We start from the raw sequence: 17,075 nt of genomic DNA, 5'->3' as shown, positions 1-17,075 counted from the left end.
GCTGTCATCCCTTAAGCTTGACCTTTCACCTCTGACTATCAAAGGTGGTGACAGATAAGCTACTGTAGCTAGCTTTTTGTGATCTATAAAAATATCCTGAGGGATTTTTTATCTGTTTTGGGCTGAATATATTCAAAAAAAGTTTTTGTTTCCTTGATCTTTTGAACTATTTTTCCAACACAACACAGCTGAGATTTCAATTACCTGATAAAAGTATCGTACACTTAAAATATTTCAGGATATAAAACAGTTTTCGGGTACATCTGAAGTTACTGCCCTCTATTTTTTTCAGAGCAGGACTGTTGGGTATTCAGACACATCCCAGGACATTTTATATTCCATGTTGGATATCTCGCTTTACAAAGTGCACACAATTTATCATCCTCCTTTCTGCTCCTGTAGGAACCATATGGAGTCCTTGCCTGACTGGCTGTGCGAAGCGAAGAAACTGGAAGTTCTGGACGTGAGCCACAACATTCTCACCGAGCTCCCTGCACGGTGAGTCTCTCAGCGGATGTGTCCCTAAGTCTGTAAATGGACTACAGTGCTGCATTATTCTCCCTGCCCTTTGCCAGCCAGTCATCTATCCCCCATAGAGCCTCATAAATCACACAGATAGCCTGTAACCTCTGTGGCTTTCGTCCATTCTCTTCCTCTTTATATAGCCTCTTAGAAGGTCAGTTCGGATGCTGCTTCTTCGTCCTGCTTTCTCTGTCTCACACCCGCTCTGTCAAAACCTCCTCCCTCTTCTTCTCTTACTTTATTTTTCTCCACCTCTATTCCTCTCTACTGTTCTCCTCATTGTGTGCAGATGTGTTTTTTACCCATTAAGTGTCAGGATGATGAATTCCAGCTGTAGGCTCCACTAGAGGCGCTGCTATTTTCTGTTTTTCACATCCTCACTTTCCATCATTATTTTAGACTCATACAATTAGTTCTTCACGTGTATTAAAGTGTAATCTAAGTCAGTATTTACGACCACCTATCTCACCACTTTTACCTAATAATCTATGTAATCATACATCTGTACTATTGTACACCTCTGTAGGAACATCAACGTCTCCATTTACCCTTCAGTTCTGACCCAGGTATCTGTAATTGTCCTTCTGCCGCAGGTTGTTATGCAGCAACAGTCTGAGGAAGCTGAGTGCAGGACACAACCAGCTGCAGAAGCTGCCTGAAAGAGTGGAGCGCCCTCTGCTGGAGGTTCTGGACGTACAACACAATCAACTGGTGGAGCTACCCTGCAACCTGTTCCTCAAATCTGACAGGTAGCATCAATCACCAGCTGGAAGTGATTTGTTGTTTTTATGAGATAATGTGGCAGACATCTGACAGACAGATTAGATGTTAGGAAAATCAGAGCGTTTGAAGATGGAGGATGGAAATTAGAAACAGGATTGTAATTGAGGAAAAGATATTCAAGGGTAATGATGACAACCAACCAGGACAAGGGTAGGAGAGGGAGGCAGGTTTAATGGGGGTCAGAAAATCAGTAATTCATGTAGCAGTTTGCGATGAAAGCAGCGCATCTCTTTTCAATACTCCTATTTGAAGTACAGTAATGTATTTAAACTTTTTTTATTCATTTTCAGTTTACGGTGTGTTAATGCATCAGCCAACAAACTGGAGCACCTGCCACCATCCAGCCTATCAGAGGAGAGCCACAGCATCCTGCAGGAGCTCTACTTGACCAATAACAGGCTCACAGATAAGTGTGTGCCAATGCTAACCGGCCACACGCACCTACGTGTTTTGCACATGGCGTACAACCATCTCCAGACCTTTCCAGCCAGGTGAGAATTGCACATTCATTCAAAGTGTCAGCTGCTCCTCTCACTACACAATTAGGACTGGATTTAATGGTCATTTAATTATCTACTTATCTGTTAATCATTTGAACCAAAACATGGCATAATTGAATTTCCGAGGCTGATACTGATTAATATATTCCAGGGATTAAACCATTTTATGAAAAAATACAAGCTGATATTTATGTGTTTTAATCAATTATGGCTGTTGAGGATCCCTCAAGTTTGGTTAAATTTTTTATGGGCTCACATTTTTTTATGACATGTCTGAATAGCCTTAAATAACTTTGCCATTTCTATGTTTATTGGCCTACTCATTCAAATAAGCCAAAAAACCCTGAAAAATATCTGCCTTTATGGTATAATAGATTGTTTGAATATAATTAATTTACACTATACATTTGCAATAAATGAAAAAAACGCAATCTCCACTAGACAAATCAAGATTCAATTAAAAGCATGTCCAACATTTTTGTTGATGCATGAAATGTGTCCTTGATAAATTTCCTGTCTTTCCTACTGATCCATAAATCAATACATTCTAAAATCACCCAACGCTCTCTCCTTACTCTTCAGTAAAATGGCCAAGCTGGAGGAGCTGGAGGAGGTGGACCTGAGCGGAAACATGCTGAAGACTGTGCCCACCACCATCATGAATTGCCGGCGAATGCACACGCTCATCGCCCACTCCAACTCCATCGAGGTCTTTCCTGAGGTCATGCAGCTGATGGAGATGAAAGTAAGACAGTAGTAGCAGCAGCACATCTCAGCGTATGTCTATTTACAGTATAGGTATGAGCCCCCCTGATCTCATAACCAGGTTTGTTTGTACTCACATCTCTGCCTCTCCTTTGTCAGTGTGTGGATCTGAGCTGTAATGAACTGAGTGAGATCACACTGCCAGAGAATCTGCCTCCCAAGCTTCAGGAACTGGATCTGACCGGAAACCCACGTCTGAATCTGGACCACAAGACGCTCGAACAACTCAAGTATGTCAATATTTCTCTATCGCCTATAGATACAGTATAACTCTGATGCAGGGTCTGAACATAACCTACATTTTATACGGGGACTGTTTTATGGTCCCTTTTACAAAAATGGAGCATAGCATTAGTTCAGGCAGGCCGCGAAGTCAAGCTCGGCCCAAAGTACATCAGCAAAATGGGCCCTCTATTTAAACTACTTAAGCCTGCCTTCTCTTGCTGCTCCCCCATGCAAACCTTGCAACCCACCTCCAACCCAGCACCTCCTTTTATGCTGTGTCTGATTATACCAGTGTCATATGTATTGTCACTGATGCCTGCTCTGTTCTGTACCTTGGGGATATTTGCTGATGCTCTCCCTGCCTTGGCACAGGGGCGGTGTGCTCTCCCTATCTCAGACTTTGGCATTCCATGTAGACGCATGGAAGGGCAGAGAGCTCCCAGAATAAAACCAATAAATATAACTTAAGTTCTGTAGTAGTTATCAAGCTGATTTTTGTTTTTGTCATTACATACTGCTTCAATTGTAAATCAACCAACTAACCTTTGTATACTGCCACTACAGCAGCTCTGGTCATGTATCTTAATCCAGTCATTCTCATATGTTTCTTGTTTCTTGTTTCTTGTTTTTCAGTAATATTCGCTGCTTCCGTATTGATCCGCCTCCAACCTTCTCCAATGAGGCATCTGGTGGGCCTGCTGTGTGGAGTCATGGTTACACAGAGGCCTCGGGCGTCAAAAACAAGTAAGTTCAATTCAGTCAATGATGAAAAAAAAAAGGAAAAAAAAAAACACCCACCACCACACTCGTCCAGTGAGGCCTCACTAATTCAAACCTCTTGAGAAGACACATTGTTGAAGCCAGATGACTGCAATGAAGCAAACATTGGGGCAGCGCTTATTGAAAACATGAATCATGTGTACTCACATGCCAAAACATCTCAGTGTGAGCTCAATTACCATTTCAACTCTTTAATGTGCATGTTCACGAGCAGATTGCACATCTTCTTTCCACATTTCCAGGCGATGTTCAATCATCCAGTCTGCTTTGATGACGCAGATTCTGCTGCACAGTCAAATGAATCACAGAAGGCATTATCTCCATGGTTATTAGTGTGTGGAGTAGAATGATCAATATGAGAACAGAGGAGTTAAATGTCTTTGAAGCCCTAACAGAGAGCTTTTGTCTTCTCACAGCACAGCACTGACAGTTTGCTTCCTATTGTTTTCCCTGCAGACTGTGTGTTGCAGCTCTGTCAGTTAACAGTTTCTGCGGGAGTCGTGAGGCTCTGTACGGCGTGTTTGATGGAGACAGGAACGTTGAAGTGCCCTACCTGTTGCAGTGCACGATGAATGATGTGTTGGCTGAAGAAATCCACAAGACCAAGAGCGAGGAGGACTACATGACCAACACCTTCCTTGTCATGCAAAGGTACAACGGAGGCTCCACATGCATCACTTCAAATCTGCATAATTGATGGACTGATAATAGGAATTCTTTAACAATCATTCTGTCCCCTCTTTCTTTCCCACCATAGAAAACTGGGGACCGCAGGGCAGAAACTGGGTGGCTCAGCTGCTCTGTGTCACATCCGCCATGACCCCACTGACCCTGGCGGCTGCTTCACCCTCACAGCTGCTAATGTGGGCAAGTGCCAGGCTATCTTGTGCCGGGATGGGAAGCCTTTGTCGCTGTCACTGCTGCAAAATGTGGGGCTGGAGGAGGAGTACCGCAGGATCAGGCAGCACAGAGCTATAATAACCGAGGTAGAGATCCTTCAAAGCATTCACAGCATGCTGAAACTAATATCTTACTGATATACAAGATGTGCATTGATGTTTATGTCTTATTCCACAGGACAACAAGGTGAATGGTGTGACCGATTCTACAAGAATCATGGGTTACTCCTTTCTCTACCCATCAGTCATCCCTTGTCCATACGTGCAGACAGTCACTCTTACCCCCCAGGATGAGTTTTTCATCTTGGGTAGCCGGGGCCTTTGGGATGTCGTGTCTCCCACAGAGGCTGTGGAGGCTGTAAGAAACGTCCCAGACGGCCTGGCTGCTGCTAAGAAGCTGTGCACCTTGGCGCAGGGCTACGGCTGCACAGACAGCCTCAGCGCTGTCGTGGTCCAGCTCAGCGTGAGTGAAGACTGCTGCTCCTGCTGCTGCTCAGAGCCTCCCCAGCCTCCTCCCAGCCCCGGATTGGGCTCCTACCCACCATCATCCTCCGCCATCAAGGAGCGGCCCTCAGATGGCTCCCTGCCTGTGCCACCATCCTCCTGCAGTGAAATCAGCAGCGAGATCAGCACCAGTGAGATGAGCAGCGAGGTGGGCTCCACTGCCTCGTCTGATGAACCACCACAGAGCTCCTTGGTGCTGCTGCATGAGCAGCCCCACCATCCTCACCTTCACCTGCACCACCAGGCTCACTCGATGTCCCTACAACACCAACAGGTCCCCGTAAACACCCAGCCCTGCCAGTACCTGTTCCCCGGTGCAGAACTGCCTTCCGCCCGCAGCTGCTGTGCCGTACATCCTGCCTGCTTGGCTGGCTCCTTCCAGAGGCAGCTCTCCAGTGCCACCTTCTCCAGCGCCTTGTCTGACAACGGACTTGACAGCGAGGATGAGGAGCCTATCGCTGGGGTTTTCTCTAACGGGAGCCGCGTTGAAGTGGAGGCAGATGTCCACTGCCTCAAAGCAGAGTCCTCTTCCTCCTCCTCTCCCACCCAGACTTCATTACCCTCCTCCTCCTGTCAGGAGCGTAACCTGCTCACTCTTCCTCCACCTCCTCCTCCACCACCATGCACACCAGAGCCCCTGGAGGAGGGTGTTGACATGAGCCTGGGCGAGGCCGAGAACGGGCTGGAGAGAGACGAATCGTGGCAGGGGGTCGGCGCTGGAGGAGGGGAAGGAGGAAAGTTAAACGGCAAAAGGAGGCCTAATGGGTCAGTGGCACAACAGGAAAAAAGTCACAATCTTATTGAGGTGGCTGCAGACGCTCCATCTAAGAAGTCCGGCGGCTACTTCACAGCTCCAGCCCAGCCCGACCCGGACGACCAGTTCATCATCCCGCCTGAGCTGGAGGAGGAAGTGAAGGAAATCATGAAGCAGCATCAGCAGAAACAGCAGAAGCCGCCCGGGAGCGATCAGCCCACTGACTACTACGACACCCCTCTCTGAACGACACCACCACCATCTACAGCCTCATCTCCCTCCTAGCTGCAGCATGCACAGGAGCCCAAAATGGATTTCCTTCAGCGGTCACACACAAATGAGTTTCCTCAGGAGGCTGTAAAAACGCACATGAAGAAGTTTGATCATACTTTTTCTTAACAGCCTCCGTCACTCTACTACAGCCTCATCTTTAAAGAATCATGCACTGTAACCTGCTCCACTCGTTTTTACCCAACAACCCTTAGAATGAAACAAGCAAATGAGCCCTTTAATGAAACTGAACCCTGTGGATGCAGCTCCACGGCTGTGCCCTTTTCACAGACTTCGGACAGTTGTTTTTACATTAGAAAAACCAGCTGAGTATGTAATCAACACTCGTCTCTTTGCAATAGCATTAGCTCGCCACAACACTTGTTAAATATGGATAACATTTCCATGGTTTGTTTGTTTGTTTTGTAAAAACTTACCATATCTTTTAATGTGAAAGCAGTGAAGTTGCTGAAAGAACTTTTTAAAAACAGAGACACATAATCTTTTTATTATCAGTGAACTATGTTGAATGGTACACCAGTAATACCACACTTAACTGTTGTAGATAGGGCACTTAAATACTGTATTTCTTCAGTAAATCATGGCTCTTGGCCTGTAAAATGGCATAGAAATTTTTTGTAGAAATTTTGAATACTAACTCCTAGGAGTTGCATACTCTTTATGGTGACTCAGTCACTTTTACTAATCTTCTCTGAGAGAAATGGTGATTTTTCCCAATGATTGTAAATAAGAGAAATGTTGTATACTGATGCTTTTAAAGGAACTGCATACCTGTATGTCGGTGAAGGTTTTAATGGTGAAGAGGATGTTTGGTTCACTGAGAGTTTGCTGTTATGGAGGTGTCACCCCCCCTTTTCCCTTTTATCTTTCAAAGTAGACCCACAAATTCCCCAGACACACACACACACACACACACACACACACACACACCACACACACACATACACACACACACAAACATACAAATGTATATGTGCAATTGCAGGTCAGAATACCCAACATTCCATGCAATAGTAGTACACAAAGTTGCTATGGTTTGCTCCACTTTGTTTGATTGTGATGTCCTGTAGTCATCACTGTATCTTATGAACACTAACAGGCAGATCTTTGCATGCACACACACACACACACACACACACACACAGATACACGCAGACAGACAGACAAACAAACACACAAACATAAACACTGACACTAAATATTATTCCCACCTCCCTCCTGCAGTAACTGTTATCACCGGCATGACTGTGTCAAGTTCAGTAATACAAACAAATATATCCACATGGAAAAGAGACAACACAGATGTTCCTGTCTTTGGTATAATAAATTTTAAATTTGTGAATACAAGTCTTGCTGTCTGGGATCTGATTTGAATAATCTGTTTATTTTTGGTTTAAAAATGATAATATAAGACTTTACTTGTAAATAATTTATTCACAGTTACATTTGGGTTTGTTTAGTGTTTTTACATTGAATGACCAGAAGAGGGCAATCTCATATAACATAATCTGAAGGCTTAATCTCAGAACTCTGAAATTAAAGTTATACAACTTTAAATCAGAGGATCTTTAGTGTACAAATTGCACTAAAATACAATAGATTTTTTTTCTTTATGCTGTAATTGGAGAGTTCAGAGTCTCCCTTTACAACCTCTCACTAGACATCGTCTCTCTCATTCGGAACTGCGTTGTCCTTTGCTTGCTTTTTATACTTCTTCTTCACACAGACAACACTGACTGCTGTGATCAACAGCATCGCTGCAAGCACGGAAAGAGAGGAGGCGAGTGCCAGGGTGGTTTTATCCTGGTTGGTGCCCTTGTGCTGACACCTGTTCCCATAGTACCACCAGTCCTCTCCCACTGCACACCTGCAGAGCAGAGAGACAATGGAGAGAAATCAGGCTTGAAGATATACCCCTGAAACTTGTGAAATATTATGCAAAACTGGTAAGTGTCGAATGTGAGAAGCATTCAGCTTTTGAGATGAAGTTGAGCTCTGAGGACGAAATATTTGATACACCCACTGACAAAACAAACATTTCATTCCTACGTTGTACATTTAATCCTAGCATGTGCCTCAAGGAACAGTTGTACATTTTTAATGTTTTAAGTTAAGTTTTAAGTTGATGAGTTACAAAAAAAACCATCTTAGCTATCTTAGAAGGTGCTGGTAGGATGATTTGTGCAGCTAAGTTTTCCACTGTATTTCTCCAATCTAAACAATCTTTCATTGTTTACACGCAGGACATGAATGCTAAAATCTGCACTGTCCAAAATGTGGACAGTCATCTTTAGCTTCACAGGTTGAAACACATCATAACAAATCACAATACATAACACAATGAGTAGCCAACATAGCATGCACAGCAAAGACTTCAATACTGGATATTGTTTCAGAAATGGCATTGAAGTTATTGAACATAATTTATTTTTAGTATAGAATAATGTGGTTATTATAAAAAAAATATTGACCTATAATAAAATACCAATTTTCAGCAAAATAACTTTTTCTTAGGTCGTGCAGACCAGGAATTCCCAACTTTTTAGCCTAGGACCCCCAAAATAACAGTGCCAGAGACTCAGGACCATAGCTTGGGGCCCATGATGTTATTTGGGGAGGTTAAAAGTTACTTACAGCCATGCACAAGCATGAATACGCCAATCCAAAAAAGCAGACATTGGAAAACGAAAGCCAAACAACCATCATTTTATTTTGTAATTATTCAAAAAAGGCTAAAGGAAAATGCAAGTAATCCTTATGTTTAGACTGAAGCAGTGATAGTTTTTCAATAATTTGAACCATATTCATTTATATTTTATTTATAATAATGGATAAAATATTAAATTCTAATATTGAAAATGTACACAATAAAAAAAACACAACAAAAAAACCTGATCCCCCCCTCCTAATACATTTTTAAGAGGTCCCAACCACCACTTTGGGAACCAGTGTTATAGATGACCATTTGTTTTTTTTACTATAATGTCAATTGGATTATAAAGTTGTCTTTTATAATAGAAGCATGTGTCCATGGATGCATCACAGTAAGTTGAAAAAGTGTTAAAGACTATGTCAAGGAAAACTATGAGGCATTCCTTCAGTGTTAGGATTTAGTATGCATGCATTGAATCTTTAATTATACAACCCTTAAATGTGCCCATATCACCCCCATTTTAGCTCATCTACGCTGGCTGCCTGTTGATTTTAGGATTGATTTTAAGATTATTTTACTGAATTTTAAAGTGCAACATAGACTTGCTCCTCTGTTTATCTCTGAGCTTTTATCCCCCTACAATCCTGGTCGCAGTCTGAGATCCTCTGGCAGTGCTCTGTTAGCTGTTCTAAGGACCCAACTGAAAACCAAAGGGGACAGGGCCTTTCAGTCAGGGCTCCCACACTCTGGAACAGCCTACCAGAGGAGAATCAGACTTGCAGAGTCAGTCCCTTGTTTTATGTCATTAATCAGACACATTTTATAGAAAAGCTTTATTGTGTGATTGTATTTAACTTTAACTCTGTTTTTAAGGGTCTGTTTTATAAGCTTGCATGCTTTTTACTTATTTTTTATCGCTCCATTTTGCTTTGCACTTCTTCTTGTTTTTATTGCCCACTGTGAAGACTTTTTCACCTGTATTGAAAAGTGCTATATAATAAAGTATTATTATTATTATTATTATTAGTAGTAGTAGTAGTAGTAGTAACCATATTGCAAGTAGATAAACGTTGGAAGAAAGGGTCAGCTGTTTATCGAGCTAATAGGTATCAGTAGGTAGCATAGGAGTAGAATATATCTTCCCATCTGACATGTTGTAGAAAATGAATTTGCATTTTTCCCAAATCCTTCACTTTTCCTAGAGTCATGAATCACATGATTGTGAACATTATTGCTTTATATGACTGAAAAAGGTCAGACAGCAGCCGATCAAGCTCAGACTGAAACAGTTTGATGAAATGAGTCCATAGGTCACATACCTGCAAGCAGCCTTCCCTGCGTCCACTACACAGAGGCCATCATTCAGACACTCCACATTGAGGCAGAGGTCAGGGGGTGGTAGTGTTGTAGGCCGAGGCTGGGTCACTGTCAGATGTGACACATCTGATGGGGGAAAAACCAAATAGGACCTTGGTTAATTGAATCCAAGTGAGGAGTAATGATGGCTATGTAATGAACATGCAATGAACGGTCAGTGATTGGTTGTAGTGTTCTTACAAGTGGGTGAACAAATTATGGATGTAATCATGCATCACTGGCATATATAATCCCATAAGAAGTATGTGCTGTTTACAAGGGTGGCAGAGATGAGTTTGTAGCATACTAATAGTCATTTACAATGCAGGTCAAGATTATGCTGTGAGGCTAAGCTTTTAGAACAATACATGTCACACACACAATGTTTCATTATGAAATTCTGTTGAGTTGATGGTGTAATCTGTTCCTTTACCCTCCATAGTGAGGAGAAAGATGGCGTCTCCTCCCTTTATAAAAGTCCCTGCTTTTGGCTCTGAGGTGGGTGAGATACACCGGAGTCCCAGCACCTGGCCCTCTGAAATACTTGGACCCGTCTGAATCCTTGATCTCAACACCCCCTTGCGAGGGTCGTTCCAGAAAAAACAGGCTAGAGCCTGTTGGAAAGGTAAGGAAAAATAAGTGTTACAGTGTTTGTGTTAACTTAAAGTAACTGCTGGATGCTGAAATAGGCTTCACCTGCTGCTTTCATGTTGGGGTCGGTAGTGACACTGCGCTGGTTAGACATGCGCTTTTGGATGTGTGGGTGCTGATCCATAAGCATCATGGTCATCTGCTTCCAGGGCATGGCCATTTCTGCCCAGTTTCCCCTTCCTGGCCACCAGATGAGCATAGGCTGACAGCTCCCGGGATAATCGGCCTTCCCGCTCGGGTACAGCCCCATCTGGAAGCTGTAACCCTCCTTTGACTTGAATGTGGGGCTGTAGATAGGAGTGTCTGCTGGTGTGTTACTCATAAACATGGCTGAAGTTTTTCACACGCCATGTAACTCTGGGCAGGTGGTCTCAGAGATGTTTATGTCGTCTAAGGACAGTCCCCCTGATGAAGCCCCTGTACTCGCTTTTGTCCCCTCAAAGACGACACGGAATTTCTTTTTAACGTCTAGACTCACGTGGTGTAGCTGCCACAGCTCCTGAGGAGGTCCTGTTGGCGCACATGAGGTAAAACATGCAATTATCAGACTGAAGGTCCCCAAATGGTGAGATGATTCAAACACTGTTCCAGTATAATTGAGAAAGTAGTAGAAATAAGTCACCATCTATGGTCGTAATGAGGCGTGGTGTTCCATTGGGATTAGCTGAGTCGTACTCTCTGACGTGGATCCTCAGTGTGTCACTGGGGCCTGCACTGTTGTAGTAGAAGAACTGCAGACATTGGTATCCTCTTTTGGGGTAAAGTATCCTGCTCTCCAGCAGAGCTGTGTCCCCGTTGCTGGCTGCGCCGGCGTTAAAGTGCATGAAATACCCTGAGCCTAAAGACCAAAAATTTCACATGATTAGCATTTTCATAACCCGAGAATTAATTCTATGGACTCTAGATTAGATTCAGTCCTAAAACAATTATTCATTTAGGGGTTTAGCTAATTTAGTTTTTATTCCTGTCAGTGCTGGCTTTGGAATCATCTTCCTTGTGAAGGTGTAATGGAATAAAATGCAATGCTTGCTTTGACATGCTGTAAGGTTCATTTAAGCTTCCTCTTCAGGTAAACAAAGTGTATATCCACCAAAATGAAGGCACTGAAGTATGAAATTCTCTCCTAAGTAGTTTGCTGAAGAGCTGTGGTAAAGGGTTGATAACATGAAGAGATGATTTCAAACTAAAAGGGACTGATTTGACAAGCCCAGACAGCTGTTAGCTTTGATTGCAGCATTTGAGAGTTGTCCAAAGACGTGCTGTCAAAATAGGACTTTTAAAGAAAGTGTCAATGAACCCTTTAGTGTATAGATATGTATCTGCAGCTTGTGTTTTGTATCTTTCTGCAACATCTATCTCATCAGGGGAGGGTCTAGAAATGTTGTAATGGGGGCCAGGCCTGGGCAGAGACTCACACAAGGGTAGGTGCAAAAATTCCGAAGAAGTAGGGGTTTATCATATCCTGACTCTAGTACGGATGGCACTTTGGTGGCCACCTTGATAAAGGGGGGCAGTGAGGTGGGGGGCCAGTGCCACCCCTTGTCACTTATTTGGTTCTGCCCCTGATCCTCACCTGTGCATTGGCCCATGTTGGAGTAGTCAGTGTCCGGCCCTCCTGTAGCTTTGTCAACCCTGACCCAGTCGGCCTTGTCACCCTGTCCCTGGATCATGCCGCAGATGTTTCTTGTTCAAAGTCACATGAGTCCAGGAAAGTTGAGCCCTCGGCTAGAAGACATATCATAAACACATAAACACAAGTGTAGCACTTTGCACTGCAACAAACTGAGGATGTTTTGCTTATCCACGTTCCCATGTGACAGAAACACAGGAGGTAAACAACATTAATTGACAGCAGATTATCAACACACTAATGGGAATGGGGGTTGGTGCTCGCTGAAAAAGCACCTTTTCAGATAAAGACAGTCTGGGTGTGGTTGGTGACTCTTACTGCAGTTATAGAGGCGGTGAAGCTTGAGCAGGTCGCTGTCACTGAACTCCATTCGCTGTCCGATGACATCGCTGAAAGCAGGGATCTTGGTCACGATGGTGGGCTCGGTTCCGTTGCGGAAGGCGTTTTTACTGTAGTGCATCATGGAGCCGTAGTCATACGGTACACCCAAAGAGCTGGAGGTGGTGTCATTGTAGGTGTTAAAGTTGTGTTCTCTACCTGAAAAGAGACACAAATGAAGAAGTTAGTTCAGTTGCATTATTTCACATTGTTTCTCTTTTAATTTTAAATAAAGATATTTGTTAGCATGACTTTTATTGCAGCGTCTGCAATAAAAGTTACAGACTCTGATGTCTAATTACACATTAAATTAAAAGACTTGATCATCTTAATAGTATTTATTCAGCTTATCTGTAGAGGGACCATGTGTAATATTAAAGCTAGTATAAAGAACTTTTGGTTTGGGTCATTTTTAGCGCACCCTGTGGACAAAGCAGTATATTGTCCTGTAAATTATCTCAGATGAAATATCAGATTAATTCACTCACTCAGAGCTTTTTGCAGTGGCTTTGTTGAATATCACAACAAAGGATGTTTCTGTAGCATACTACCCCACAGCAGTGACCACAAACATTGAAAATGACTATATAGAAATTATTAATCTTATTGTTTATGGTCTGGATTGCTTTTTTGGTCATAAAGAATACATTTAAATTAACTACAGTCTGTATTATGAGCAGCTAAAAACTCCTCACAGGAGCTTTAAATATTGGATTTCTGTTATCATATGTGGTGTTGTAACAAAGCTAGCTTAAAACCACTTTTCACTCCCAAGTCACAGTTTAGACATTCACATAGCTGTAAGAAATCACTAAAAATAGCTAGACTACATCACAAGGCTTGCCATATATGACACTGCAGCATATGTAAACATACACACACACATCAACAAGGATTTCAAGCCACGTCATCCTAAGGATATAAAGTCATTGCTTACAGAGCTGAGTATCTTTTAGTAGATGTTTTAGTAAATGATTTTAAATGCACAGGTCAATGCAGCTAAGATACAAAGTCTGACTTTTGATGTGCTTGGATGTGCTTTTCTGCTTATCTCGTTTTGATTATGGCAAAAGACTCATGCACAGTCTTATCACACAAGCAATAAATCCACTGCTGCTTGACGTGCCCCACATAAGAAACCTCTCTATGAAAGATGGCAGAATGTGCATTTAGTCAGAGCTTGTTTAAATGTAAATATGCACATGCTACTTGACACAGTTTCTCAATTTAAGCTATAAACACACACGTGCAAATGGAGGCCATGAAATTAGCATGTCGTAAATTCATGGATCATGCGTAGGGGCATGAACGGGCCCTGTTTCAATTAATTATAGTCCAACAGAAGGGAGTCCAGTACCCTCTGAGATGCGGTCCCACATGATTCTGACATAATCATCACGGTCTGATCTGGACTGCTCGTGCCAGAAACCCAGAGCATGAAGGAACTCGTGTTCAATGGTGGCGATGCGGTCACAGTTCGTCCCTATCGACAATTGCTGCTTCCCCACTCGCCGGTTTCCCACAGAGGAGAAACAGCTGTTGAAATCAGAAAAAAAAGCTTAAATGAAAGTTGAATTCTTACAGACTTTTTGTAATTTCAGGACACACTATACATTTTCTCAACTAAGTGCAGCTTATCATACAAATCATGAACCATTAAAGTCTATGTTTTCTTTGTCTTACCCGCCTCCTTTGAAGATGGAGATGTAGTTTGCTTCACCGCTCCAAGGCTCGAAGTCGATGCAGCTCTTGAGTCGGTATTGCTCAAAAGCCTTCAGTATTACACCCTTTGCATTGATCTCTGCAGAGAAGATGCTAATTCAGTTTCTGTTAAAGTTTGAAAAGGTATTTATTCAGAATTCCCTTTCAAGTTTTCACATAACAGAGGGGAAGTTCATTTAAGGCCTCTGTTGAATCATTGAAGCATGGTGAGATTCAAAAGGCAGGTAAACGCCTGAATACCAATCATAGAGTACTCACCAGTGTTGAAATGTGCTACTTTTATTCTAAAACAACAACTTTGAATTTACTTTGAAATAATGGAAGGTCTTACATATAGTCATGAATACAAGAAGTCACGTTTTAAACAACCTCTGATATAATTAGGACCCAATATGCACATAGTTTTAAGTATTATTAACAATATTTACTTGATGTATTTAAGGGCACTGTGAGGAATTTTAATTTGATTCTGGTGACCACTTAGGACCAATTTTGTAATGTAGGCATTTGTTGAAGAATCAAATAAAATGATTCAAAATCTTCATTTTAATCCTACCTTTTTTGTTTAAGACATTGACCATGTAATATGGACACTACACCCCAATGCTTCTCCCACTGTGAGATGTGAAGCCATAATACTGCCTCAAAGGGTTCTGACAGATTGTGCTCCTGCAGCTAAATCATGTGTAGAAGCGACCTTGCTTGGTGGATCCACCTCACAGACCTTCTGCTAACCATAAGAGGCATTAAACTTACAGATACAATGTCACAGATCCCTTAAGTAAGTACAGCCCACAGCATGACAGCTACTTGTGTTGATCTGAAGCAGACACTTAAAGCTGTGGAAAGCTGAACGACTCTTGTGTTCGTAATGTACGTTTTTCTCCCACCGTTCATCCTCTGCTAATCTAGGAGAAAATTCTGCAGGAGCCTGCATTTGTCAACTGTCATCTTTTCAAAATCAAATAACAAGGTTACTTAAATTATTTTAATTAAACTTCTCAGTAAAATGAACACATGAACATAAATCAGTATGATTAGACCTAACTATATAATTTGGAGAATGTATGAAAAAAATATATTTGGTGTCTATTTTAATTTTATAGTTTGTTCCATATTCCATTATACAACATGAAGGAGGCAGTGTTTATAATCTATGCTGTAGCCAGTCAGTAGGGGGAGCTCTAAATATTTTGTCTGTTGACACTTTCGTATCCAGTGGTTCATAATAACTTTTTGCAGGATGCAGAGTGATGAGATGATGAATTGATTTGAAGCTATATGAAATATTGACTATAATGTAACATCAGCAAAACTTTGTGAACACTGATTTATTACTATTAGTTAGCTTACAAAAGTATCAGCCATCAGGTTTACACACAAAATAAATATACACATGATTTAAGTCTTTTGTCCTCAAAGAGTAGTGAAGCAATCACACACCTGCAAAAATACTAAGTAACTAAGTAAGATTTATTTATAGAGCACCTCTCAAGAACAGAGGTCACAAGGTGCTTTACAACCTTGTTGATAGCTAGTCTACTCTTTTACCAAACAATGCTTCAACAGAAAACACACATTTTGCTAATCCAGCTTTAGTAACAGCCATGAGAATAAAACATCATGTAAATAATATTGTGCAATTATCTAAAGAAAAAAAAAACTCCTCCAGCTCAAACTTTATCAGCAAGGTTCTAGACATGGCAACTTCCAAGTGAATGATGAATATCGAATTGGCATATTTGGTGAAAACATTCCAACCTGAACACAGGCACTAAGATTCATAAAGAATATAAAAATATAACAAGTCTTTTTGCTGATAATCTCATTTTACTTTGTGGCCTTTGACGAGGCATCAGGGAGACTACTTCACAATCAGTTAAAACCGCTCACTGTGCCTTTAAGGAAAAATACTCCTCTTACAAAACGTCCCAGCATTTATCATCAATACTAGTAAACAAAAAAAAAAAAAAAAAAAAAAAAGAATTACTAGTATCAATGCATAAACATGTGATCCTATATTTTATCTCTACAAAGTGATCTGAAAAGTAGTTCTAGAAATAAAAACGCTCATTGCAAAAAGTAGAGATTTTTCTCGTAATATTTTTGAAGTCACTCTTACCTAAGTCATCTTCCATGTAGTATGGGATCGTCGTTGGCCACCTGTACTTATCCCCTATGATTGAATTGCGAGTTTGCCTCTGTGGAGGTAAAAGAAGCAACCCCAAAGATACAAACAACACAATAATTGAGGCTTTAATTTAATTTACAACATTCAATTGTACATTGAAACTAAAATAAGAAGGTATACCTCATCAAGAACAATATCTCCCTCTACGAGATTCAGTCCTGCCTCTGTGGAGACCAAGCATATTGACACATTTTTAATTGTTGCTTAATCAATAATCTGGAAACATGAAGAGTAGACTGTCTGTTTTTTTATCCTTCTGCATACCTTCATTGATGTCAAAAATGTCAAGGTCCCGTCCACCGTGCACATCATAATCTGCCAGATGGATAAAAAGCAAAGTTAAGGTTTAAAACTGAGGTAACAAAAAGTTAAAAATAAGTGTCTTGCTCAAATGAATAAATCACATACCTAATACTTTTGCTGTAGGCTGAAGAAAAGAGAATAAAAAATGATAAATTATTCTTTTAAAAG

The 17,075-nt window shown here is 41.5% G+C and overlaps 2 protein-coding genes across 2 annotated transcripts in view; one reads left to right on the top strand and one right to left on the bottom strand.

The window, feature by feature from the left end:
* phlpp1 (PH domain and leucine rich repeat protein phosphatase 1) overlaps nucleotides 1-7,370 on the top strand; it is a 53,631-nt gene extending 46,261 nt beyond the window's left edge. The window contains exons 9-17 of the mRNA XM_034703051.1: nucleotides 403-498; nucleotides 1,116-1,271; nucleotides 1,596-1,796; nucleotides 2,388-2,550; nucleotides 2,670-2,800; nucleotides 3,429-3,539; nucleotides 4,032-4,226; nucleotides 4,333-4,561; nucleotides 4,653-7,370. Coding sequence (XP_034558942.1) covers nucleotides 403-498; nucleotides 1,116-1,271; nucleotides 1,596-1,796; nucleotides 2,388-2,550; nucleotides 2,670-2,800; nucleotides 3,429-3,539; nucleotides 4,032-4,226; nucleotides 4,333-4,561; nucleotides 4,653-5,978 — 2,608 coding nt within the window. The 3' untranslated portion in view covers nucleotides 5,979-7,370. The remainder of the gene's footprint in view (nucleotides 1-402; nucleotides 499-1,115; nucleotides 1,272-1,595; nucleotides 1,797-2,387; nucleotides 2,551-2,669; nucleotides 2,801-3,428; nucleotides 3,540-4,031; nucleotides 4,227-4,332; nucleotides 4,562-4,652) is intronic.
* A 67-nt stretch (nucleotides 7,371-7,437) lies between these two features.
* Nucleotides 7,438-16,874, bottom strand: si:ch73-40a17.3 (meprin A subunit beta). Its single transcript, XM_034702908.1, is given in 18 exon segments — nucleotides 7,438-7,890; nucleotides 9,996-10,119; nucleotides 10,466-10,508; nucleotides 10,510-10,646; nucleotides 10,729-10,833; nucleotides 10,836-10,865; nucleotides 10,868-10,894; nucleotides 10,897-11,005; nucleotides 11,007-11,035; nucleotides 11,038-11,193; nucleotides 11,306-11,521; nucleotides 12,257-12,367; nucleotides 12,370-12,408; nucleotides 12,632-12,850; nucleotides 14,049-14,227; nucleotides 14,375-14,492; nucleotides 16,536-16,614; nucleotides 16,869-16,874. Coding segments are annotated over 18 exon segments (1,938 nt in total). The 3' UTR covers nucleotides 7,438-7,679.
* Between the last annotated feature and the right edge of the window lie 201 nt (nucleotides 16,875-17,075).

This window comes from Notolabrus celidotus, chromosome 15 (genome assembly GCF_009762535.1).
Source record: "Notolabrus celidotus isolate fNotCel1 chromosome 15, fNotCel1.pri, whole genome shotgun sequence".
Lineage (NCBI taxonomy): Eukaryota > Metazoa > Chordata > Actinopteri > Labriformes > Labridae > Notolabrus > Notolabrus celidotus.
The sequence above is the reverse complement of the archived record's forward strand: the minus strand, read 5'-3'. Positions and strand labels throughout refer to the sequence as shown.